The 27,890-nt window shown below is 35.5% G+C and overlaps 1 protein-coding gene across 2 annotated transcripts; it reads left to right on the forward strand.

The window, feature by feature from the left end:
- Window positions 1-3: 3 nt before the first annotated feature.
- AIMP1 (aminoacyl tRNA synthetase complex interacting multifunctional protein 1) lies at window positions 4-27,854 on the forward strand. 2 transcript variants are annotated; one of them, XM_043438218.1, is made up of 8 exons: window positions 74-302; window positions 2,043-2,083; window positions 8,068-8,201; window positions 10,178-10,291; window positions 12,546-12,713; window positions 21,404-21,615; window positions 24,661-24,829; window positions 27,616-27,854. In XM_043438218.1, exons 3-8 carry the CDS (start codon window positions 8,093-8,095, stop codon window positions 27,780-27,782), a joined length of 939 nt encoding a protein of 312 aa, XP_043294153.1. In that variant the 5' UTR covers window positions 74-302; window positions 2,043-2,083; window positions 8,068-8,092; the 3' UTR covers window positions 27,783-27,854. The 2 variants fall into 2 exon arrangements, with proteins under 2 accessions (XP_043294152.1, XP_043294153.1); XM_043438217.1 differs by lacking the exon at window positions 2,043-2,083 and having other exon boundaries at window positions 4-302.
- Window positions 27,855-27,890: the final 36 nt, after the last annotated feature.

Raw genomic sequence — 27,890 nt, forward strand, 5'->3', positions numbered from 1 at the left:
TCTAAGGAAAGACCCCGGCGTCTGGCATCTTGCTTCTTGCCCAACCTGGCGAGAAAATGTAGAGACCGAGGAAGAGGTGCAGGATGATTGGCGTTATTTACTGAGGGAATGGACGACAGGGAATGTGGTGTGGCTGCGCACAGGAAAGCGGGGGACAGAGAATTTGGAGTGGACTCTGTAGACCGCTCGGGCGTTTAACGAGGACACCTTATTGGGTCCTTTCTCACTGCCTCCGTGAGGCGGAGGCGCTCCTTACCTGCTCCCGGCCGAAGCTGCTGAGGCGCATCAGTCCACCAATACATGTGAGTGTTGTCCGCAGAGGGTCCCGGGGAGGGCGGATTACTATCGTAGGAGTGCTCGTTCCCTTACTGGCCTTCGGGGGATAGGACCTGGCCTGCGGGTACTAGTGGGAAGGCCCCGCACAGCAGCGCTGATCTAGGCCTGAGGAAACATGGACGAGCTTGGGACCTCTTGAAGGAGCCAAGTTTGAAAAACGGGACGCGGGGCCGAGGGAAAGGATGTTAGTGGAAAAAGTATATGCGCAAACATGTTTACTTTTGTGTGTGAGAGAGATCACTGGGTGCAGTGATAGGAATTCGCTCTTTGCACAGGTCCACCGTGTTCCAGGCACCGTTTTAGGCGTTGGTAAAAAAGACTGGGTAAAACAGATAAAAATTCCTTTCTCCCGTAGTTCATGTTTAATTGAGGAAGACATTTCTTAAACAAAGTTTAAAACATGACCGTGTCTTAGGCCGTAATGAGTGCTGAAAAGAAAAGTTGTAAAGCAGGGAAGGGGGATATGGCTTGAAATTTTAGTGTGGCCAGTGAAGGTCTCACTGAAAAGGTCACTCTCAAGTAGAGGTGACAGAAACAAGAGAGTTAATTGTAAGACTAGTTGGGGGGGCGGGGGGCGGGCTTCTCTAGTGGTTCAATTGTAAAGAATCCATCTGCCAATGCAGGATACACAGATTCAATCCCTGGTCCAGAAAGCTCACTTGGAAAAGGAAATGGCAAATTATTCCGGTATTCTTGCCTGAAAATCCCCATGGACAGAGAAGCCTGACGGGCTAGAGTCCATAGGGTCACGAAGAGTCAGATGGGATTTAGTGACTGAACACCAACCGTATTTTGTGGTAGTGGAGTCAGGCTGAGGGATCAAACACTGCAAAAGCCGTCAGGCAGAAACTCGCCTGAACAGCAAGGAAGACTGTAGGTCAGAGTTGAGTGAAGGAGTTAAAGCTAGAGAAAGAATCAGCGAGCAGGAACAGGTCATGAAGGATTTTGAAGGGCATCTAGGTCATTGAAGGGTTTTGAGCAGTGAAGTGTTATATCCTGACTGCCTTTTTGAAAGGACCTCTCTGGCTGCTGTACAGAATAGACTGGAGAGAATAGGGTGAAAGACCAGGTAGGAGACCTGTGCACAGATTCTGGGGAGATATGATGGTGGCTTAACTAGGGGTGGTAAGAAATGGCTAGTGAGATTTTCAGTCCTCATAATTTAGTTATGCAAGAATTTTAATGGATGATGAGTTAATCTTTTTAAATTTTGTTTGGGGAGCACTTTAAAATGACTCCTAGTGTGAGGTTAGGAGTATCAAACATAAGTTAAAATCATGGCTTTACTGTTTGATATTTGAATGGTTTTAGACAAGTCACATAATTTCTCTGAGTTTATCTATAAACTGGAAATATTGTGTCACACGGTTGTAAAGATTAAGTGACAGTGTATGTAATATGCCAGGCCCATTAAAATAGTGGCTACTATTATTAACTGTATTTTTGGATTAGAAATGGAAAAAAAAATAGTGGTGAGTGCACCTATAAGGTAAAGGTTTGGTTAAATCCTATAGGGAAAAATCTGACCAGATAAAAGATGACCTTGTTTGGTAGAGGGTCTTGGGAAACCAAGACATATCCCTTTTAAAATTTTATGTACATATCACTGGACAAAAAGCTTTTCTGTGTTAATGGCCATAGTGTTTGAAATACATGGACTGTCTTCTCTTAGCCATATTCTCATAGCCATCCCTTACGCCCTACAGCATCCCCTGTGTCCTCATTCGTAAAGGGGAAGAAGTCTCTGGTGAGTAAAGAAAAACAATCAAGAATAAATACAAATTTCCACTTGTGAAATGATTGTCACAGGGATGTAATGTACACCATAGTGACTATGGTTAATAATAATTTTGCATGTTAGAAAATAGGAGACTGAATCTTGATGGTTCTCATCATAAGAAAAAAAATTGTAACTATGTATGGTAAAGGATGTTAACTGGACTATTGTGGTGCTCACCTTGCAACCCAATCAAAAAATGGGCAGAATATCTAATAGACATTTCTCCAAAGCAGACATACAGGTAGCCAAAAGGCACATGAAAAATGCTCAACGTCACTAATTATTAGAGAAATGCAAATCAAAACTATAGTGAGTTATCACCTTACATCAGTCAGAATGGCCATCATCAAAAAAATCTATAAATTACCGTTGCTGTAGAGGCTGTGGAGGAAAGGAAACCCTCCTGCACTGTTGGTGGGAATGTAAATTGGTGCAGCCACTGTGAATAACAGCATGGAGATTCTTTAAAAAACTAAAATTAGACCTACCATATGATCCTGCAATCCCAGTCCTGGGAAGATAGCTGAAGAAAACTGTAATTCGAAAAGATACACGCACCCCAGTGTTTACCTAAGCATTATTTATTCCAAGAAGTGGAAGCAACTTAAATGTCCATCAAAGAGATGAATGGATAAAGAAGATATGGTATGTATAGAAACACACGTGTGCGCATGCACACATACACACACACACACACACACACACACGCACAATGAAATACTACTCAGCCATAAAAAAGAATGAAATAATGCCATGTGCAGCCCCATGGATGAACCTAGAGATTATCATGCTAAGTGAAGTTAAGTCAGAGAGAGAATGACAAATATTATACGATATCACTTATATGTAGAATCTAAAAATGAACTTATTTGCCAAATAGAAACAGACTCATAGATGTAGAAAGCAAACTTACAGTTACCAAAAGGGAAAGATGGGGCAGGGGGCTGTAAATTAGGAATTTGGGAGTAACTTTCACTACTTTATATAAAATGGGTTAAGTAACATGGGCCTACTGTATAGCAGGGAACTATGCTCAGTATTTTGTAACAACCTATATGGGAAAAAAATCTAGAAAAGAACGTGTGAGTGTGTGTGTCTGTGTATATCTGAATTACTTTGCTGTGCACCTTTAACTAACACAACATTGTAAATCAGCTATACTTCAGTAATAAAGTCACAGCTAGGGAATGTATGGCAGAGCTGAAATTTGAATTCATTCCCTGATCACATACTTGAAAGCCAAAAGCAGTAAATTCAAAGCAGATATTTCAGTACATAATACAGGATGTGACTAAATGTAAGAGAGCGTTAGATCAGTTAAATCAGCTATGGTTTTTTCCTTAATTACTGGAGCCATTTTACAATTGACGGCATCTTATATTTGATGAGATACAATACTTAGAGTGTCTAAGGAGAATATAAATTTTTAGCTAATTGCAATTCTGAAACAGCCAAATCAGATATTTTGAGAAATAGAGAATCACTTCCAAATTTTTGTGGAATTGTTTATACTATAAAGTAAAAATGAAAATCTGCAGTTAAAACTTCCATTTCAAAGCAATTGTTTGATTGTTTGGTTCCTAACATTGAGAGATTGGGGTAGAAGATTTGTTAATTTTTAAAATACTGGCAATGTAAAATCAGAGTGGGAAGACTACTAAAGAGGTTGCTGAAGTAAAGGGAAGCCGTTTAGAAATAATAGGACTCTCAGGGACTTCCTTCACGGTCCAGTGGTTAAGGCCTCGCCTTCCAATGCAGAGAGTGTGAGTTTGATCCCTAGTCAGAGAGCTATGATCCCAAAAGCCTCGTGGCCAAAAAAAAAAAAAAAAACATAAAACACAGGCAGTATTGTAACAAATTCAATAAAAAATTTTTTTAAAAAAAATTGGTCCAGTTAAAAAAAAAAAGCTTAAAAACAGGAATCTCAGAAATAATCTTTTTTGTATGTGTTTTAATGATTAAGATAAAATCTAAGTTCATGTATTTCATAAAACCAGCTTCACCTGATTTTATGATTAGTGACATCTTACAGCAGCATTTTAGGTTTGATGAAATATGGTGGTTATGTTGAAAAAAATAATGTGAAAGGGCAGAGTAACTTAGCTAATACTTTTCAAAGCTTTTTATCATAAAAACTTATTTTTTAAAATTTAGTAGAGGAAAAGGGAAAAAAACTTTGACTCTTACTATCCAAATACAGTTAACATACTGGGTATACTGTTTTCTTCTCTGTAAATGTTTTAGATTTGTAATTACTGTGCATGCAGTTAAGTATTATATCTATTTTAATCACATAATCTTTTCTTTTTTTTTAATTTTGGCATAGAGTAAGTCAGCATTCCCAAACTGTTGTAGAAAATACTTGTTCAAGTAAATTTTAATAGCTTGTCGTTGGTTAGTATTCCATGGCTAAATACTTTGGGAAGTGCTTCATAATCATATCCTTTATTGAAATTATAGCTTGGGCATTAAAAGAGCTAACTCCAGAATCAGACCTAAGTTTTAATCCTCATTTACTAACTAGCCACATGACCTGAGGCAAATTAATTTTAAGTCTATTTTTCTTCTATATATAATGGAGATAATCACTGTATTTGTGGCTGATCTGTGTAAAGCATTTAGCCAGCCCACAATAAATGCTCTGCAGAAGTTACCTATTATTAACTTTATCATCTGTGAGAAATCCTATATGTATTAGCATATTAAAAACTCTGAGGAGACTAAGCAGGCCTCAAATTTTGAAATCCAGTGGATACTCAGTGTAAAATGGAATACTGTGGAGCAGTCGTCACACGGCAGTGAGATGAGCACCGGGTTGAATGATAAAACATCTGTCTGAACTTAAAGCAGTGATGTTGTTAAGCTAGCACTGTTGCCCTGAACATGAAAGTGGAAAGTGGACGTGTTCATTGCTCAGTGGTGTTTGACGCTTTGCAACCCCATGAGCTGTAGCCCACCAGACTCCTCTGTCCATTCTCCAGGCAAGAATCCTGGAGTGGGTAGCCAGTCGCTTCTTTGACCAGTACCTGAAGAAAATCGAGATGGCTTCATCCACAATTATTTTATGTATGAATGGTTGAATAGGATCCTTCTGTATTCTAAGTATTTTAAGATTTCATGGCTCACATAAGTGTTTTCCAGTAACATTTCTGTCTCTTACTGTTTTCTTTTTTCTTTCTTATTTCTCCTGTTTTGTTTATCCACTTAGTAGTTAGAGAATTCATTTTTATTGAATGTTTCAGGTAGTTTATGTTTCCAAGTTCTGCTTTTTACCAATTTAAAACTAGACCTTAATCTAAGCAAGTATTTTTACACTTATGGCTAAGGATATAAATTATACTTATGTTTATAATATATTAACTAAATTAACATATATATGTTATCTTTATATGGATAGTATATTAGTGTCCTGCAGTATTTATAAGAAAAGTTGGATCGTGTTTTATCTGTTTGTATTTGAGTGAGAGATACATACATTTTATTGAGGAAAAACTTTCTTATAAAAATGTTTAAAGTTTACTTATAAAATAGTTTGCTTATAGATATGTTTAAAGCTGATGTTAAAACATTTTCCACCAAATGAATTATCAACTTGTCTTAACTAGCTGTAATTTTTTTCCTGTTTTCAGTTTGTGATAATAATATATTGGTTTCCCTGGAATGGCTCGTCTTTTCACTTTATATATCCTAACTTCTCACCATTAGACAACAAAGATTTTGAGGATTATTCATTCATCTCCCTTTATCTCATTGTTTCCTCTTATGTGTACATCTATTTATATGTTTAACTTATTTGTGTTTCTGTGTTTTGAAACATAGCATTCTCTTTTCCTAAACTTAGCCTGTGCTTCATTATGTATCACAAAAGTTATATTTTACTTAACTCATTATTATAACTATGTTTTCCAGGTAGTTCATAGATTTATTTCAGTAAAATTATAGATCATTTTTGCTTGTAGACTAGGATTTATTACCTGTATTTTGTGAATTATTTTTAGTCTAAGTTTTGAAGCTGTGTTTTGTAAGTTAGGGCACATGTTTCATATTTGGTTTTCTAAGCAACTTGATGTATTTATGAGATGACTTTGTGGACCTACTGTTCAATTTATGAGAACTGTTTTACACTTAAATCTATTTATTTCATATCTGTTAAGATAAGTTTACTAGGGTTTTTTCTAATGTGTATCACTAATTTCACATTTATCTTAGTATCACTCATCAAATTTTTCATTGGTATGGAAGCAAAAGTTACAACTTACACCAAATAACTTACGCCAAATCAAATCATTGTTTCGTTAGCGATAGCTGTTTTCACCTATTGAAATATGTAATATTTGGTTATTACTTATGTTAAACTGAAATAGATGTCAAACTAAAAGAATGCTGTAATTGGGATCCTAAAAGTTCAAAAAAACATAACTTTTTAACTTTAAAATTTCATCATGTGTCTGTGTATTTTTCTCTTAAAATTCTGGCTTTGCAGACATTTGAGGAACAGTAACAGGGTTATTGCGTATTCACTTTTGGTTAAAAAAAATTGGCAGAATTTAAGAAGTTATATCTTCATTTTCACTCTTGTACATTTTTTTCCCTCTATTTTTCTAAGCTATTAGACCAGTTTACTGTGGCTTTTCCAGATTAACCACCTTTGCCCCATTTATATTTTCTTTGTTACCAGCAACTTTATTTTTATAGGGTTTTTAAAACTGCTTCTATATCATACATTGTCACTGTCAGCATAAAGATTTTTGAGGGTTGGTTTTCTTTTTATAAAAAAAATCTCAGTATTCTTTGCCTAATAATTTGAAATTTAAAACAATCTTATATTATTTGTCCACTATTAAACAGTTTTTTAATAAAAAAATTTCACCACTGAATGTGTATCATTTATTTAAAATTAGAACTATTTCAACAATGTTTATGTCATTCTTTGAACTGTAAACTGATGTTAAATTAGGTAAAAAGCAATTTTTAATATTGTTAATGATTAACTTTTTGTCATTGTGACTGTCTTAATATTTGGCAGTATAAATTTTATGAATTTGGCTTCAAAGGTTTGAACTTTTGAACATGATGAATTAATCTCAGAATTTTGCTTATATATGCATTATCTGCATACTGATAGGATGTCTTCTAATTTCTATGAATTATTATAAAATTAAAATTCTATTCTACAAAAGAAAATCGAATTATATAATATACAGCATTCTATATATGTCATGTCAGTGTATGTGTATATAATAGATATTATATTAAAATGTATTCTATCATACAGAATTTTATAATATATAGAATTCTATATATAGTGTCAGTGTCTATGTACATAGAATTCTCTCTCTCTATATATATATATAATATACACTGACATTATATCTCAGTGTGTATATGATTAATATTGATATTTTCCTAATTATTGATCTTTTTCCTTTAATATTGTCTTTCCTAATTTACATGTTCTTCCTTACATGTAAGTTTGTACATAATTGAATAGACAGTAGAAATATCCAATGAAAGATATATATATGAAAGAAACATAAAGAAGAAATATAAAAATATAAGAAATATAAAAAAGAAACATATAAAGAAGAAATTCAGTAATTGTCTTTACTTTGGAACTCAGGTATAGTATTCAGTTATCTCTTAGTTAAGGTTGTTATTAGTTTGTCTCTTAGTGTTCCTGTCTTAAAGTGACATAAGCTTTAAAACTTTCCAACCTGAAATATGATTAAATATCATATTTTCTGCTTTTGGGAAAAAATTGATTTTCTTCTCCAGTCAGAGTGAGGAATTAATCTGTTAACATTTCTGCCTCTTAATTGATTTGTTTTTCTAATATATGGTTCTATTGCAGTAGAAAATGTTTTTCCTTTCAGACTGCTTGTTCATGGTGTCCTGTACAATAAACTTACTCATTCTGCAGTATAATGTATCTCTTTCATTTTTTCATTTAGGAATTTCTGCCGTTTCTTGGCAAAAATGGCAACCAGTGATGCTGTTCTGAAGAGATTGGAGCAGAAGGGTGCAGAAGCAGATCAAATTATTGAATATCTTAAGCAACAAGTTGCTCTTCTTAAGGAGAAAGCAAGTAAGAAAATTTGAAAATTTAAGTTTTCTGGGAGATACTTAAAATGAATTCATATAGTGACAGCAAAAAAAGTATGTTTACCAGATACAGTATTACTTCACAGTCTTGATGATGACTTCTGTATTCTTTTAATATTGCAATTGTGAGTGAACAAATATTCTGGGATTAAGATAAGTTAGAATTGGTGTATGGTGAACACGTAATATTTAGAGAAAACAAGGTATTAATTCAAGACTAATAAAGAAAAATTAATATTTAAAATAAGTTGGTATAGAGCTAGACACTAAAAATGAAGAAAGCTGGGTAAAATCAAATAGAAACTCAAATATCTCCTTTAACTTCATGTAAAAGAAAATCTTTACTTTCACATTGTTCTCTTTTCGGGTATTTTCTGAACTGACTTTTATAGTTTTTCCAGTGCTTACGTTTTACCTCGAAATTGCTATGATGTATTCAAAAAAATATCAAATCTAAATTTCTGCTTCCAGAATTTAGGTTGTTTTTTGTATATTTTATTTCTGAATAGCCAGTGGTAATGCTATGAAAATTCCAAAATCTTTTACCATCACTTATTTAAATAAATGCTTTTCTCTGCTACATAAAACTGAATGACTTACAGAATCCTACATTTACTATCTAAAAATTTTTCCCTTTATCAAATTTTTATTCTTTTTAAATACTGTTTTATTTATTTTTATAATATTTTATAAATACTTTTTCTTACTGTTTTTCTTAAAATTTAAAAAGGATTTTTCTTACTATTTTTTAAAATTCTTAATATTTCTTTCCATTAGAAAGATGAAGAGGTTATAGAGATGTATGTAATATAGAAGAGAATTAAAAAGGAAGTAATTTATGGAGAGTAGTCATAATAAATATTATATGTAAGTAAATACATGGGCAGGACTATACTGGTTGACACTAGAAAATCACATGCTGTGGGATTTGCATACAGGGAATCAGCAAAAATGCAGCAGGCGTAGTACAGATTGATATAATAGTGTGCCTTTGTGTTGGCAACTCAGATACCAAAATCAGCTTTGAGTCATGTTTTTGACTTACTCAAAATGATGAGTGATGTTTCTTTAGTAGAATTCTTGAACAAAACAAAGTACAGTCCACTCTTGATTTGCATGATTCTTGATTCCTAGAAACTCAGAGTGTAATGAAAATGTTTAAAAATGTTTAAATGTAAAAAATAACTAGAAATTAGGCTCAAATAATAAACAGGGTTTCACCTGTGCATCTGTACAGTGTCACTGCAAAACCCTGCAGGATGTGAGACAGTTCTTCATTTCACAGGAGTATTTAACCTATTGCAGAACATCTAAAATTCCTGACCTCTGCCCTCCAAATGCCAGTACTGGCTCCCATTATTCGTGACAGCCAAAAATTCCCTTACAGATTTTCAAAGTCCCACCTAGAGAGCGGTGCCAACCCCCCTGAGAATACTTGTCTTTTATATTTTGTATATCCTGTTGCTCACGTTTAACACACTATGTTGGGCAAATCATTTCATTTAATGTTTCACCAGCTCTACTTTTGAGACATTAGAAATTAAAGAGTTTTCATTTCCTTTCACAAGATACTGATTAAAAAGGAAGAAATGAGAACAATTTTTTATTGTTTGGTATCATTATTAGATCTTAGACTTTTGAAAAAAGTTTAATATATCTGATATTTATCATTCAGTTAATCTGTTACTAACACTGAATGAGGTTCTTACATTGTCATAGCATTTTCATAAAAGCTAGGAAAATGATTGATAAAACCTCTTCTGTTGTTTTTACTTCACAGATTTTCTCCCTTTCTCTTTTAAATATCATGTTGTTTTAATAAATATTAAACTCATACAAAGGAACTGGTGAAACATGGTTCTAGCTTTGTTTATACTGGCTATGCTTTTATCAAGTAGTATTCATAAGAAACCTTTTAAAAAACACAGCTATATCTTAACTGGTGGTTCTTGATCCCAGTTTTGCAGGCAACTTTGAGAGAAGAGAAGAAACTTCGAGTGGAAAATGCTAAATTGAAGAAGGAAATTGAAGGATTGAAACAAGAGCTAATTAAGGCAGAAATTCAAAATGGAGGTGATTAATTATAGAAATGATAGGTTGATTCATAACAATAACTATTACATTCTTTATTAAGTTGAGTTTTATGTTTGATTACTCATCTCATCCTCACAGCTGCCCTTCTCATGCATTTATCCTCTTTCATTGAAGAGAAAATACAGACTTAGAAAAGGCAGATATATGATCTTGCCTATGGTAATGCAAGAAGTGCCAAAATTGGAGTTTAGAGAGCTGCACTTTTAGTCTCTACTGTGATCATCACTGATTCCCCGTTAAACTCAGTCGTCACTGTTCCCTATTGAATAGTTGTTGAAAATAAGCCATGATAGTATTTAGTTAACATTTATTAAGTTTTGCTGTATGCCAGGCACTACCAAGTGGTTCATATACGTTATGTATTTTATCCTTAAAATCTTATGTACACAGATATTCTTGTTTTATACATTGAAGCTTAGAGATGTAATTTGCCTGAAATCAAATACTGTTTTTTAAGTTATCCAAATCGGCAGATAATTATCATTTCACCTGATATGTTGTAAATGAAATGAAAGTTTTTATTGAATTATTTTAAAAGTGTCTAGATAAAGTCATATTATTATAAAATGACATTAATAAAATAGGAATAGATGGAGCTTCTCATTAGTAAATGAAGCAGTAACTTCCAAGGAACTTTACAAATACCTCAGAAAAGTGGTTTGAATATTGGCTGGAAAATAAGCCACATCATAATCCCTCACAAGATTATATTCTCCCATGTTTACTAGGCAGTGAATATGTTTTTCACATTGCTGGAGCAGTGTTCTTTAAAACATTTTTTGAAATAAAATTATGAACAAGTAATGCTGCTGTCTATTAATTCTGATATAAAAATGACTATTACTGAAACATCTTTCCAACTGATTGTTCTCAGGTTAAGAGAAAACCTGAGTGAAAAACATGCCATCTTGCCAAACCATGAGAGGTGTAGTCTCTGGAAACAGACAGCCTGGGTATAAAATCTTATATCCCTGATTCACTATGTATGTGATGAACCAGCTTCTTAACTTCATGTATTATTAAGTTAGATTTTATGCTTGGTTACTCATGAGAAAGGTGGCATGCATTTATCATCTTATACTGAAGAGAAAATAGCAACTTAGAAAAGGCAAATAAGTGATCTTGCCTAAGATCATGCAGAAAGTGTCAAAATTGGAGTTTAGAAAGATGCACTTTTAATCTCTGTGATTTAATTAAAAGCTGCACTTCTAATCTCTCTGGTCAACCTTCTGGCTCAGGTTGATCATCTATAAATGTGGATACTGCTTAGGGTATTTATAAGAATTGTAAGAGTAAATTCAGATAAAGCATTTTGAAAAGTGTTTGGGACACAGTAAGTTCATAATAAATATTAGTTTATGTGTTTGTTATCTGTAATTTTCTCAGTTTAGTCATTAGTGAATGAAGGAGAATAATGCATTTATTCTTTTATGGTTAAAATATACTTAATTTCCTGGCAGCCTTTTAACAGTCTTAGATATGAGATTTGATAATCATATATGCTGAATTTTCTTTTTTAAGAAGAGTTCATATTCTACCATATGACCCAGCAGTTCACTCCCAGTTATGTATATCCAAAAAACCAAACTCTAATTAGAAAGGATTACATCCACCCCAATTTTCCAACGGTGTTGTTTGCAATTGCCAAGATGTGGAAGCAACCTCAATGTCCATCAGTAGATGAGTGAATAAAGGAGATGTGGCATATGTATGCATGCGCGCACGCACGCACACACACACACACAATGGAGTACTATTCGGCCATAAAAAAGCATGAAATTTTGCCATTTGCAGCAACAAGGGTGGACTCAGGGTATTATGCCAAGTGAGATAAGTCAGACAGAAAAAGTCAAATATTATAGATGGAATCTAAAAATTACAACAAACTAGTGAATACAATTTTAAAAAGCTGACTCATAGGGAGCAAAAGAGTGGTTACCACTGGAGAGAGGGAAAGGGGGGGGGCAATATTGGAGTTGGGGATTAAGAGGTACAAATACTTGTGTATCAGATAAGCTACAAGGATATATTATACATCATGGGGAATATAGGCAATATTTTATAATAACTATAAATACAGTATAACGTTTAAAATTGTTAATCACTATATTGAACACCTGTAACATATAATATTGTATATCAACTATATTTGTTTCAAAATAGTTTATGATTCACAGTTTCATAGTTTTCTGTTCGTTTAACATAAATGACATTATTTCATTTTCTTTGTCAGTAAAACAAATACCATTTCCATCTGGTACTCCACTAAAAACTGATTCCACAGTTTCTGAAAATGAGATACAGTCTATACCAATAACCGTATCTTCTGGTGCTAAAGAGCAAGTAAAAGGAGGAGGAGAAGGAGAAGAAAAGAAGATGAAAGAGAAAACTGAAAAGAAAGGTATTTTTTAATAGTTAAATTTATTTGGCACTTGATAAGTTTACCAAATGTCAGCATTGTTTATAATGGTGTCAGGAAGAGAGTTCAAACTTTTATGAATTAGAATAAAGTTTAAGAACAGTAGGATAATGGAACATTAAAGGTGGGCCCTCAGGGGTGTGTAAAGGTTGACCAGGTTGGCAGGGTAAGAGCATGCCTTGAGGAGAGGGACTAGCGTAACTAAAGCCAGAAAGTAGAGAACCATATGTAGTTTGGTATGACTGAATTTGAATGTATTTGTAGAGAAGAGTGTCAGAGAAATCACAGGTAGAAAGTAGTCATGAAGATAGGAAAACAATATTCCAGTCAAAGTGGAGTGTCTGAACTAGCATTGGGGTGTTAACGTTTTAGGAATCTGTAAGAACTGAAGTAGAAAGTATATCACTGTCCACTTAGACAACTAGAGTAGAAATCTTGTAGTCACCCTTAACACTGTTCCTCAATTTTCGTATGTAATTGACTACCAAAACCTGTATAGTCATATCTCAGGGATATTGCAGGTTCATTTCCAGACCATCAAAATAAAGGAGATAGTACAAGAAAGCAAGTTACAAGAATTTTTTGGTTTCCATATGAAATTTATGCTTACACTATAATGTGGTCTATTAAGTGGTCAATAGCAGTATACCTTAAAAAAAAAAGCTGTACATACCTTAATTAAAAATACTTTATTGCTAAAACATGGTGACCATCACCTGAACCTTTAGCAAGTCATAATCTTTTTGATGGGGGAGAGTCTTTTTTCAGTGTTGATGGCTGCTGACTGATAAAGCTTATGGTTGCTATTGGTTGACTGGCTATGGCAGTTTTTTAAAATAAGACAACAATGAAGTTTGCTGTATTAGTTGAATCTTCCTCACAAACTATCTGTAGCACACAATTCTGTTTGATAGCATTTTATCCACAGTAGAACTTCTTCCCAAATTGGAGTCAGTCTTCTCAAACCCTGCCAACTGCTTTATCAGCCAAATTTATGTAATGTCCTAAATCCTTTATTACATTTCAACGATCTTCACAGCCTCTTCACTAGGAGTTGGTTCCATGTCAAGAAACGACTTCCTTTGCTCATTCGTTAGAAGCAATTCCTTATTCACTAATATTTCATCATGAGATTGCAGCAACTCAGTCACATCTTTAGGCCCCACTTGTAATTCTGGATCTCTTGCTCAATCTGCAGTTTCTTCCTCCACTGAAGTCTAGATCTCCTCAAAGTTATACGTGAGAGTGGGAATCAACTTCTTCCCAACTCCTGTTAATGTTGATATTTGGCCTCTTTCCATGAATTCTTAATGGCAACTCTAATGGTGAATAATCTCCAGAAGGTTTTCAATTTACTTTGCATCATTCTGTCAGAGGAATTACTATATGTGGCAGCTATAGCTTTAAAAAGTATATTTCTTAAGAATAAGACTTGAAAGTCAAATTTATTTCTTGATCCATGGGCTGTAGAATAGATGTTGTATTAACAGACATGAAAACAAGCTTAATCTCACTACACATCTTTATTAGAGCTGTTGGGTGACCAGGTGGATTGCCAGTGAGCAGTAACATTTTGAAATAAATCATTCTTGTGAGGTGAAAGTCTCTCAAAAGTGGGCTTAAAATATTTTGTAAACAATGTCGTAAACAGATGTACTGTTATCCAGGCTTTGTTGTTCGATTTATAGAGCACAAGCAGAATAGATTTGGTGTCATTCGTAAGGGCCAGAGGATTTTCAGAATGGTAACTGAGCCTTGGCTTCAGCTTAAGGTCACCAGCTACATTAGCCCCTAAAGAAGAAAGCCAGCCTGTCCTTTGAAGCCAGGCATTGACTTCTCCTCTCTAACTATGGAAGTCCTAGGTGGCGTCTTCTTACGATAGAAGGCTTACCATTTTTATCTGCTTGAAAATCTGTTGTTCAATGTAACCACTTCATTAATTATCTTAACTGGACCTTCTTAATTGCAGCTTTTACAGCACTTGCTGCTTCACCTTGAATTCTTATGTTATGAAGACAACTTCTCCCCTTCAATCTCATGAACCAAGCGCTGCTAGCTTTAACCTTTTGTTTTTGCAAATTTCTCATCTCTCTCAGCCTTCACACAATTGAAGAGAGTTAAGGCTTGGCTCTGGGTTAGGCTTTGGCTTAAAGGAATATTATGTCTGGTTTCCTCTTCAGGCCATTAAATCTTTCTAAATATTATCAACATGACTGTTTTACTTTCTTATCATTCATGTCTTCTCTGGAGTAGCACTTTTAGTTTTCTTCAACAACTTTTTTCTTTGCATTCACAACTTGGCTGTTTGGCACAAGAGATCCAGCTTTTGGCCTGTGTTGGGTTTCAACATGCCTGCCTCACTAAGCTTAATCATTCCTAGCTTTTAAATGTGAAGAATATGTGACTCTTCCTTTCACTTGATCACTTATTAAAGGCCATTGTAGGGTTCTTTTTTTTTTAGTGACAAAGATTTTTAAAGTTTTGTTGTTGCTTTTACACTTCAGAGTCTTGTATTGATGTCCTAGTCATACCTTTATGCAACAAAAACATATACATTTAAACTCATTTTTGGTATTATTGGACCATAATGTTCTAAGAATTCTATCCAATAGAAATATAACATGAAGTGTATATATAGTTTAACATTTTTGAGCAATCTCATTAATATAAAAAAAGTGAAATTAATTTTAATAATACATTGTAATCTAATACATTCAAAATATTATTTGAACATATAACCAAAATAGAAATTATAAATGAGATATTTGCATTCTCTTTCTTCATTGTAGGGTTCTTAATTGGCTTAATTTAGGCCCGAGGAAAGGGAAGGAGACAGATGGGTTGGCTGATGGTCGAACAGTCAGAACACACACAATTTTTAAGTTCAGCATTTTATATGGGCATGGTTTGTGGTACCCCAAAGTATTTACAATAGTGACATCAAAGATCTCAAGACCATAGATCACCACAACAAATAAAATAATAATGAAAAAATTTGAAATATTTTGGGGATTACCAAAATGTGACACTAAGACACAGAGTGACAAGTGCTGTTGAAAGAAAGGTGTCAGGAAAGTTGCCTGATGCAGAGTCGCCACAAGCCTTCAGTCTGTGAATAATGCAGTTATCTGCAGAGCACGGTAAAGGGAAGCACAGGAAAATCAGCTTTGGCTGTGATTCCTGCCACCAGAACCCATCTGGAGCCCAGTTCTGTGCCTGCGTTTTGTTAGGTGCTACCAGGTAATTCAGGCTTCCCAGGTAGCTCAGTGGTAAAGAATTCACCTGCCAGTGTAGGAGACAGAGGAGATGCAGGTTTGATCCCTGGGTTGGGAAGATCCCTTGCAGGAGGAGATGGCAGCCTACTCTGGTATTCCAAATCCCGTGGACAGAGGAGCCTGGTGGGTTACAGTCCATGGGGTCACTAAGAGTCCGACGCAAATGGAGCAACTCAGCACGGTGTGACACCAGGTAGTTCAGGTTCTCGTGATCTCATCTGAATTAATGTTAAAGCCTCATGTTTTCTAGTTTGTCCTTACCTGGCTGCTAAAGCTATTTTTCTAATCATAAGTCTGACTCCTTATTTATTTATTTATTTATTTTTAGTGGAGTGCAGTTTATTACACCGGCGGGCCCAAGGCAGAGTCTCCTCTTAGCCAAGGACCCCGACCAGCATTTGTGAAAATCTTTTATACCCCATGTGTACGCGTCCAAACCCACTACCCCAATTCCCTTGAGACTTACATAAACAAAGGAAGGGTAAATACAACTACAATAACCCCATCATTCACATGTTATGTGTTCAAACAGTCAATAATCAATAAGCCCGCAGTTACATTCCAAATAGTTAATAACCGATAAGCCTGTGCTTACATTCTGATAGATAGTGTCTGGAGGCAGGGGTGATTAGTGTCTGTTTTCTCTTCTTCAAGATTCCCCTGCCCAGAGGGGGGTCTTATCCTTCCATTGTCATTCCCACAGGCGCTAAGCACAGAGTTCAGAGTCCACTGGAGAGGTGGCCGCGCACGATCAGCACAGACAGGCCTGAGATGGAGTCCAGGCCCTATGAATTCCTTCTTCATTCCCCCCTCTTGATGCTCTTAGTTTCCATAACGAGCATCATTTATTGAGATATATTGTACCTTAGCCCTCCTGCCACCCACATGAGAGAATGCTATCAACCTCTGGGTTACAAAATTCACGAGGCATTGTAGGAAGCAGGGCCCACAAAGCAGTATGATCAAGATTACTATAACAACAGTTCATTAGACATGGCTTTCACTTGATTTTGCATATCCTCCAAGGCAGCAGATACATCTTCAGACAGGTCAGGGATGTGCACAGCATTCGCCAAAGTCCCTCCTTGGGCTGCTGTGAGTATGTCTAATGCCATCCTAATTTGAATTACTGCCTTCCTCATCTGAATCTGTTCTTCATTCAAAGCTTGAATGGCTTTAGTACTGTCTAAGAGGGCCTGTTTAATGAAATTAGTTAAGGCCTCTACCTTAACCATGATATCCGTTGTCCCTACAGAGGGTATAAACAAGGCAGCAAGATAGTCATACCATTGGAACACAGATCGTGTCCATCTTGCATGCAGATAAGGCAGGTTTACTGGAGGCTGGTGTAGGCTAGGCTTAATTCTGCCATGGGCGAAAGCAAATCCTAATGTGCAACGCCGCACCCAGCCAACTGGTAACCATGGCCATAAGTTAAGCCCACAGAGCCACTGGGTCCCATTGGGGGCTACCCAGCGGATTCCAGGATTATATTTCCAGTCGGAACCGGGCCACTGAGCAGACTGATTGGGGTGATAGGTAACTTCCAAGATTTGTTTACTTTGTTCAGGGGACAAATAACAATTCTTTTGGGTCTAGGGGATGGTCTCCAAATCCAACTTTCTGTTCTTTTTGTTCCCAGCAAATAGTAGCAGGGGCAATCAACTGTCCTTTCTCAGGAGTCATCCAGAAATATTCATCCCAGACCTGGTAGTATTGCTCAAGGCACCGGGAGGCCTGTCCCCCTTTTGTAAGGGAGCCCTTTTCCTCTTTAATTCTCATATATGAGGTATAAGCCTTTGTTATCTCCATAAGGCTGGTGTTCATGTTAAATGTAACCCTATGTCCCTGGCCCATTGATGGCTTCTTCTAACACCAGAGGGCAAAGAAAGGTTATGGTTGGTGAGAGAGAGGAAAGTTCCTTTCTGTTGTTAAAGTCCCCATAACGGAGTGACGATACCCACCAGGGGAGTCTGTCTATTACTGACAGGGGCATAGCCCCACATTCCCAAGTTCAGACTTGCATTGGTGAGGCCGAGCAGCAGGAGTCGTTTACCCAGCTCCATCCTATAGAGGGCTCGTCTGGGACCTAGTTTTCTTCTTCCTCCTCAGAATGATCTTGGTTTCCCGTGGGTTGGTGGGGTCCTTCTGGGTGGTCCACTTGGCGTCCTCCGGGTCAGCGTGGTATGCCTTCTTTGCTCTGGTGTGATGGATCAAGGGACAATACCTGCAACTGAGCGCTCAGTTCCCCTGCTGCCGTCCACTACCTGCTGACGTGAAAGGTCCGGGCGTTGAGAAGCAGAATCCTTCCAGAGGGGCGAGGCGCCTTCCCCTCTCTAGGAGATTCAAGCTACAAAGCATTGGGGTGGCCTCAAATGAGACCTGTCTCCTCAAAGTGAGGAGTTTCCCGGCCCATGCACCAAATGTTATAGCCACGCGTTCCGGGAAACAAACTCACTCAGAAGGACAATGCAGATAGTGGAGTGCAGTTTATTACACCGGCGGGCCCAAGGCAGAGTCTCCTCTTAGCCAAGGACCTGACTCCTTATTTATTAACTTTCCTTTATTCCTTTCTGGACTTCATGTTCCCAAATGTCAAAAAATACATTTTTATAAATCATTACACATGCCTCTCATGGTACTTAAACTCTTTAAAATTTTTTTGGAAAATATGAAAGGGCTGAGGGATTGGTGAACTGATCTAAGCCATTTTAGCGCCTAACTCTTGTCAGTTCCTTTTGATAAGCATGAATAGCTTCTCGGTGCTGTGCATCCTCTCCTACATCACCTCACCACTAGGTGGTGTGGTTACAGTGAAAGCAGGTCAGACTGATTCTTTTCATGAGTTTTATTAAGTAGGCACAAAACATTCATGCAACTGCTTTTATAAGTTTGGTAAAAAGTCCAGCCTCAAAGAGGATGCAGTATTGTGGCCGCAAGATCAGTCAGCCTCGTGGTTAAATGAGACAACAAAGTCTTCCATTCGAGGAGGGAGCATCCAAGACCAAATGGAGATCTAGGTCTCGAATACCTGTGTTCGGTAGAACTTTCTCTTCTGTATAGCTGGGTTATCCGACACAGTAGACATAGCCATGTGTGGCTGCTGAATGTTTAAAAACATGTCTAGTATGACTAAAGAACTGAATTTTAAATTATTTTAAATTTAAATGTTAAAAACTCTATGATGGAGTCAGCAACTACTGTATGGGACAGTGCTGGGATAGAGGGCTGTTTCATCAGTGTTGGCTGCCAGGGTCACCAGATTCCAGAATTCTGCTCTCGCAAGGGCTCTGGCACCCATACAGTCTTTCTGGACTACACTTAGGAGCATCACTCATTTGTTAATGAAGCATTTCTAAAGTCTCTTTATGATGACTAACAAAGTTCTTGGTATGGAATTTCATATTTACAATCACCTGTGTAATGCAGATTTTTGGAAAAGGTATTTCAAATGCCTAGAGACTAAAGTTTTAAAATTCATGAATATAGCTATATCATATTGTTACAGTAGTATGTATGTTATTGTTGTTTAGTCACTTACATGTGTCCAACTCTCTGTGACCCCATGGACTGTAGCTCGGCAGGCTCCTCTTGTCTGTGGGGTTCTTCAGTAAAGAATACTGGAGTGTGTTGCCATATGTAGTATTTTAAAATAAATACATAGTTTATTACCCAAAGATAACTATTAAGATTTTTGTAGTAATTATATATATATATTTCTTTATCATTAGATCTCTAACTATTTTAAAAAATCTTTGCTGATATGTTACATAGAAAGTGGTATTTTTTTAAATATTTGCTAATGAGACTAAAAATTTTGTCATTTATTTTGAACTAGCTCTACCTCCTCTTTTATAAGCAATCTTTGTGAAAATTGTGAATGTCTTTTATGCAAAATCATCTATTTCCACTCCAGACAGAGTGATTTCTCTGTCAGAGAAATTCTGACAGAATTACTCTTCCCTGTGCTTCTGTATTTCTTTTTATTTGTAATGTTTATCACGTGTTCATTATGTATATCTTTTTTTCCTTTAACACTATTTTATCTATGGCCATGCTTGGTCTTCAGTGCAGACTTTTCTCTAGTTGTGGCACGTGGGCACTGCTGTCCAGTTCTGGTGCACTGGCTTCTCACTGAAGTGGCTTGTCTGTTGCAGAGCACGGGCCCTGGGACACTCAGGACTGCAGCAGTTGCAGATTGTGGGTTCAGTAGTTGTGGCTCCAGGGCGCAGGCTCACTTGTAGAGCATAGGCTCAATAGTTGTGGCATACAGGCTTAGCTGCGTCACCACATGGAGAATCTTCCTGGATCGCAGGGGTCAAACCCACGTCTCCTGCATTGGCAGGTGGATCCTTTTCCACTGAGCCACCAGGGAAGCCCACATCTGTCTGTCTGATGAGAGACTGTTGGTGCCTGGCTAGTGTGGGCCACTCATCTTACTTTTTTCAGTGCTTTAGATCTCAGTAAATATTTATCCAAAGATGAAACAAAGTAGTAGTTAAGAAACAATGCTTTCAAGTCATAACGGCTTATATCTTACAGATTAGGAGGTAAATAAGTTTATGTTTTGTCTTACTTTTTTTTTGTGCCAGAGAAGATAAATGTAAAGTTTAGGAATTTGAACTGTATTCAGGTTGCATTTTGACTGAATGGCTAAAGTGAGCTTATGCTTGTAAGAGTTATATTATCAGCATGTAAATAAAAGTAGAATTTTGAAAACATAATTGTAATAAAATGTTTTCTTCCACTCAAGTAGTTTCTGTAGACAGATCTACACTCCTACTAAGTCTTCAGAGGAGTATAAGAAATGGAGAAATTCATTGTATACGTACTGTATGTTTAAGTGGTGAGAGACACATTTTATCAGTGAAATTATATTTGACCATAGTTCATGCTGTCAGTTGGCTACTTATGATATTCTTTCTAAAGAATTTTTCACTCTTATAGAGTCACAGTAAATCTTAAAGGATTTTTTTCCCACTGTTTCAGGGAAAGGGAAATTTTTTCTGTAGAGGGTTATTTATAGGCAATAAAGTCTCTGTTAAAATTACTCCACTTTGCCAGAGTACCAAAGCATGCATAGACAATATATAAATTAATGAACATGATTTTGTTTTAGTAAAACTATTTCACAGGCAGCAGGCTGGATTTGATCTTGAGCCATAGATTACCAACTCTGTGTCTTTAACTAGAGATATAGATAGTTCAACAGAGAAATAGCTTAGAGGGGATTCAAGATGTTGTGACATGGATAATTCTTTTTGTTACTTAAATGAAGATAGAAGATAAACCCTCTTTTTTTTTTTCTTTTAAACTCATCAGAATCAATACTGTGGAGATTTTCATACTGTATTTTTGTTTTACTTCTGAAATTTACCCTTTGTAACTATTTTTTAGGAGAGAAAAAGGAGAAAAAACAGCAACCAGTAGCAGGAAGTGCTGACTCTAAGCCTGTTGATGTTTCCCGTCTGGATCTTCGAATTGGTTGTATCATCACTGCCAGAAAACACCCTGATGCAGATTCTTTGTATGTAGAAGAAGTAGATGTTGGAGAAACAGCCCCAAGAACAGTGGTCAGTGGCCTGGTGAATCATGTTCCTCTTGAACAGGTAATCTATATAACTAAAATTATTTCTACATATGTATTTCAGTGTCAGTCCCTCTTTCTTAATGTTTTTTCCTATAATTTTGTATCAGACCACACAACATGAGTCAATATTGATTAATTCAGTTGATTATTTGAATATGATAAATCCACCAAAAAATGCACAGAACTATCAAAAACTTGCAAAAGATCTGTAAATTAAGATCAAAGTCATGACCATAGAAAGAAGAAATGATGTATTATTTTTTCTCAATTTTTAAAAGTATTTTTAGTTTGTTATTTTATCATCACTATTCCATCATAGAATTTTATTCCCTGATTTTAATTTTAAAATCACCATTATATAAGCTCAGAAAGCACTAATCTACAATTAAGAAAACAAGCTTTTTATCTTTATAACTCAAGTATTTTCATACTGGAAGAAGAAAGAGGAGAGGGGATTGTGAAGATTGACCTTGAATTTTTTAATGGTATTTCTTTATTCATTAAAAATGGCATGTTTTGAAATTTTATTATTTAGATATTTAAATATATTTCCAATGTCAAAGACATTAATAATTTTTAACTTGCTCTCTCTAGACATCTTCTATAGTAATTTGCATCATCTACCTATTTCCTCTGCTCCATGGTACTTCAGAGATACTGCAAAGACCATAGTCTCCAACATTAAAATAGTTCTGCCTCTCGGTTCTTTGCCAACTCTGTTGCTGATTGACTTTGTGAACTTGTACGAGTCCCTACGTTAATTCATTCTTATTTCTAGATGCTGATAGTTACTGCGAATCTGCACAGCCAGGAACTGTTATAGGCAAATGAATGGAAAGAAAGAAAGCAAGATAGGTAGATAGATGAATGATAGATTTGTTTAAAAAAAAAAGGAAAACCCTGGGACTTCTCTGGTGGTCCAGTAGTTAAGAATCTGCCTTCCAATGCAGGGGATGTAGGTTTGATCCCTGGTTGAGGATCTAAGATCCCACATCCATGGGGCAACTAGAAAGAACTCTGTGTGTAGCAGCTACTAAACCTGTGTGCTCTAAAGGTAGCACGCCGCAGCTCAGAGCCTGTGTGCCACAACAAAGGCCCACCACTGCCAATAATAATAATAAAATAAACAAAAGGCTCATATCCCTATGGGAAGCTCATATCCCTTGTGAAGCTCATATCCCTATGGGAGAATCAGAACTTCCGTGATATGTAGTGTGTTGATATCAGGAAAAAAATAAAGTAAGGAAAGAATCTAGAAAATACTGAAGCTAGGGAAAAAAAGTGGCCAGGGAAGAGCAACGTGGTATTTAAGTAAAGGTCTAAGAAAATGAAGAAAACAAATTGTTCTGTCTTATGGAATAGCATTTTCAGGCAGCCCTGAATCAGATGTTATTCTAGGATGTTCAAAGAACAGCAGGAAGCCAGTGTCATTGTAGCAGACTAAATAACGGGAAATGTCATGGGAGATGAAGTCAGAGATAAGGATGCCAAATGCTGTAGGGTCCTACAGATCGTTGTAAAGACCTTGGCTTTTTTTCTGAATGAGATGAAAGCCACTGGAGGATTTTTGAGCTAAGGGGTAATATGGTCTGTCTCACATATTAATATTATCATCTGGTTGCTTTGTTGAGGGAAGAAAGATGGAATTAAGGAGATCAGTGAAGAAATTTCTCTTATCTATGAAAAAAGATAGACGACACTGGTGTGTGCCTTTTCTTTTGAACATTCATTTTGTATAGGACCAGGACCCTCTCATAACAACTTATGAAGTTAGGTTCATGCGGAGCCCTGGAGAAAGAACCAATTGATCTTGAGCCAGCTAAAATTCAAAAAACTCCTCCTCATTGGGGCTTCAACTTTTTTGTTCTCCTAAGTTACAGACTAGTTCTTCTCTTCCAAAAGCTGTCATTCACAGCCATATGCAAAGTGATTTATATACGTATCTGTATCTAACCATCAAGTCAGTACTAGTCAGCAGTCTATAATGTAACTGCACTTAGCTCCCTAAAACTGTATACCAAATTTTGTACATTTGTTTATTTTTCTAAGGTAAAAGTCTACAGCTGTCATCTGATTCTTAACAGATTGCATCTGGCTAACCCTGTTGTTTTTCTTGTACATTTTTGATGTAACTTTTTTTTATTACATTCCCATATATGTGGCATCTTAATGTCATTTAATGTCTGAAGAGAATAAGAATTCATGAAGATCACCAAAAAGGGGGCCTTTTCCATTTGAACCTTAGGTTCATTTTTTTAAATCTTAGAATGTGGGGGATAAATTTGTATATAACATTTATTTATAAAACCATGTTTCATCTAGAATGTGTCTTGTTCCCCACATGCAGTGACCCTTCTTGTATGTTATTTTGTTTTAAACCTACTGAAAGAATTTAAACAACTGTGTCCCTTATTTTTGCTCATTGAGGAAAAAGTTGAGACTTCAACTCTTGAAGTTTAAAGAAATTTCTATTTACTTCTGTAACAAATTATAGAAATAGCTGTCACTGTTTGTTATGCTGTGCATAAAGCTTAAATTGTTAAGTGATCAGTGTTTTTTAATTTAGGAAATGAATCTTGCATAGTATTGAAAGTGATCAAGCATATAGGAGAAAAAAAACATGCATTTATTTTAGTGCTATTGCTAAGCTAAATGTTTTATATATATGTTGTGATTTAATCCTTGTGGCATCTTTATATCATTTCCCTCATTTTGTGAGGAAACAGGGAGATCAACTTTATGAGTCTCATTGCTAGTACATGAGAACTAGCAATGAAATTTAAAACCAAATCTGTTTCACTCAGTCATTTCTTTATTTTTAAGTGAAATATGATTGCCTCTGCTGTTTGATCTATAATGCATTGTCAGTTTGTAGAATTTTTTTTTTTCATGTTGATATAAGGCTTCTTTAACAACATAAAAGATTTTGGACATAGATAAGGATAAAACAGCCACAAAAATAGAACATTTCATATTTAGCATATTAGATGTACCTTAATGTATTCTAGATAAGATTATTCTAAATCTTTTTACATCTTTAATCATCAATGTATATTTCACACAGATGCAAAATCGGATGGTGGTTTTACTTTGTAACCTGAAACCTGCAAAGATGAGGGGAGTAGTATCTCAGGCAATGGTGATGTGTGCAAGTTCACCAGAGAAAGTAGAAATCTTGGCACCTCCTAATGGATCTGTTCCTGGGGACAGAATTACTTTTGATGCTTTCCCTGGTAAGTATTTATTAGTTACTGTTTGTAGTTTGGGAATCATGGTTCTGAAAGCTATGTTTGGAATGTTTAAATTTAAAATCACTCCTATATATGACTTGTAAGACTACACTAAATGAGCATTGTTAGTGATATTTTTGTTTATTGAGATTGACATAAGATGGTACATTAAGCACAACTGTCTAATTATTCCTCAATTTGCATAAAACAAATTGAATAAAACACTCAAATTGCATAAAGCACCAGAGAGATTGTACCCTAAGTGAAATACTAATTTTGATACCTACATAAGAGTGATATGAATAGAGAACCAGTTAATGTGCTACAAAATCATTTAAGTGTAGATTATCTCAGAATGCAACAGAAAAATGAAGAGATGAAAAGTTCAGACAGGGAGCCAAAAATGTATAATTCTCAAAGTCAACCTAGTAATATACTTGCATATGCTTTTACTAGCCTTTAGGATTTAGAGGAAATCTCTAAGTTGAAATTCATTTTTTTTTTTAATAATCTAAAAGGAAGGTTCATTTCATATTGTTTCTTCTCTCTAGTAAAGTGCTCCTGAGACAGATGAAGCTTCCTAATATGTGAGAAAGTTTCTCCAAATAGGTCTTTTGAAGCAGTAAAGAAAGGATGCTTCGCAGATGTAGAATAAACATTTCTTTCATAAAAGTGGAAGACCTCTTAAGAGGAAAAACAGAAATTAAAAGACTGTATTGCCTTTTGGTTCTAAGAGGACGCAATCACCACTGCTTACCGGGAAATCAAAACACTTCCCCAAACCTTGTGCTTTTGGTTAGGATATCATGTTTATACTTGACACATCTGAAATTTTATTTTCCTAAATTGGAGTGGAATGAAAATAGAAGTGAACTTTTTCTTTTAAGATTCAGCATACGCTGAGGAAAAAGAAAAAATCTCGGTTTGTCTTTTCAGGTTATTTGCCTACTTTTTACTTAAATATTTAAGATGAGTGCATTTTAAGTTCTATTTTTCTATGTAAATTGTTAAGTCAGGTAAATATTTCAGCACTTGAATCAGTTGTTATTATCTGGACATTACTGTTAAGTCATGTGAAGTTTTTTTAAGATACTCAGTGACTTAGCTTAGAGATGCTAACAGCCCAGAGTGGGCTGTCGCCTTTACCATATTTTTTAATCTTTCAATCTGTTTGGCTGTTGGTGTGTGTTTATATCTACATCATTGCAGTCTAAAATTCCTTTCGTATTGATAGTTTCTCCTTGTGCTTTAGTAAATGAATATGTAGATAACATATAAAAAATTTTCTAAAGTGAAAGGGAAAAACCTAACATTTAAGTGGCCCATGCAGTTGTTTGAATTATACTCTTATAATTTATAAAATGCTTGACCAAGCTGAACAGCATCAAATAATTGATAAACTTGGGGACGTGAGGTCTGTTAATTCTCATCCTGCTTATGCACATCAGTTACTGCTTCTGTAGCAGTAAATCTGAAAGGAAATAACAGTTAATACTGTGTATGCAACAGATCATTAGTCTTACTGTATTTTTTTTTCTTTTCCCAGAGAGAGCCATGGTTTATCCGTACTTTATTTTTCAGCATACGTTTTACATTTTAAAGCTTAAGGTGTCTGCTGGTACATTTTGATGTTCATTTGATGTGCTCAATGTCTAGAGATTTACATTTCATGTTATAGTAAGTGTGGTATAGAAATTGCATTTAGGGCTCAAACCTTTGAATTGTTAATTGGCTTTGAATAACGATTTTCCAACTTCAAAACCATTGCTTCCATAAAGTTTAGAAGATGCCACGTAATATATTTAGAATAATGGCTAAAACCCCTCCCCACTCCTTTTTTAGTCTAAATCAATTATTTCAATATCTAGTCCCTAAAGTATCAACCAAAAATAACTTGAACACAATATTACAGCAAGAAGACAAAGACATTGACACTCCCTCCTCTTTCTTTTCCTTTTTTTTTTGAGAATGCACTGGTTTTAGTCTCATAATAAATGGAAATTTACATTCAGACTTTTCTGAGATCATTATTCCAGTTAGTTTTGAGTCTTTTTAATAAATCTGAGTTGACGGTTAATCTCAAAGCATGTATAAGTGCAAGACTCTTTAGCTTTTGGATCCAATTACTCTTTAAAAATGGGGTGTTTTTTTGGTATTGAGGGGTATGAGTTTTTTATCTATTTTAGATATCGGCACCTTATCAGCCAAATTGTTTGCAAGCGTCTTTTCTCGTTCAGCTGGTTCTCTTTCTACCTCGCCAAGTAGAATGGGCAGCAGATGAAATTCAGAGTAGTTACCATATGTAGCTAGATAACCCTAACACTTAGTTATTCCAGCACTGTGGGATATCTTTAAGTACTGTAGCAGCAATTTAGTCATTTCTTTGTAGACACATATAGTACAGCATAGGCTGCTTCTGCCATGTATAAAAATGCAACACATCAAATTATGCTCTCATCTGTTCAAAATCTTTCTTTTTTTATATGTAGTGATAAAATGAGTATCTTGTATTTTCATTCTAATCATTTGGGGAATAAATTAGCTATACAGCTGTTTCTTAAAAGAGTAAAAAATAATACCTTTAACATTTGTAAGGAAATGACAAGATGTTTTACCAATCAAGAGTATAAAAGTGCTGATGTCATAAAAATAAGGTAAGTGTTAAAAGTAAATGTTGAGATTCTTATCATATCTAAAGATCAGAGATTGTATCTAGGACAATTCACTAGAAATCTCTGACGACAGTTTGTTAATATGTTAGCTATGTATTATTTTCCTTCTCCCAACAGGAGAGCCTGACAAGGAGCTGAATCCTAAGAAGAAGATTTGGGAGCAGATCCAGCCTGATCTTTACACTAATGATGTATGTGTGGCTACATACAAAGGCGCTCCCTTTGAGGTGAAAGGGAAGGGAGTGTGTAGGGCTCAAACTATGGCCAACAGTGGAATAAAATAAAACACTTCAGTTTCTGAAATACTTTAGAGAAAGCAATAAAAAGAAATACATTTGTCACTCATACCTAAAATATAACTGGCTCATTTTTGTGGTTATTTCTCTTCTAGA

This window comes from Cervus canadensis, chromosome 19 (assembly GCF_019320065.1).
Source record: "Cervus canadensis isolate Bull #8, Minnesota chromosome 19, ASM1932006v1, whole genome shotgun sequence".
NCBI lineage: Eukaryota > Metazoa > Chordata > Mammalia > Artiodactyla > Cervidae > Cervus > Cervus canadensis.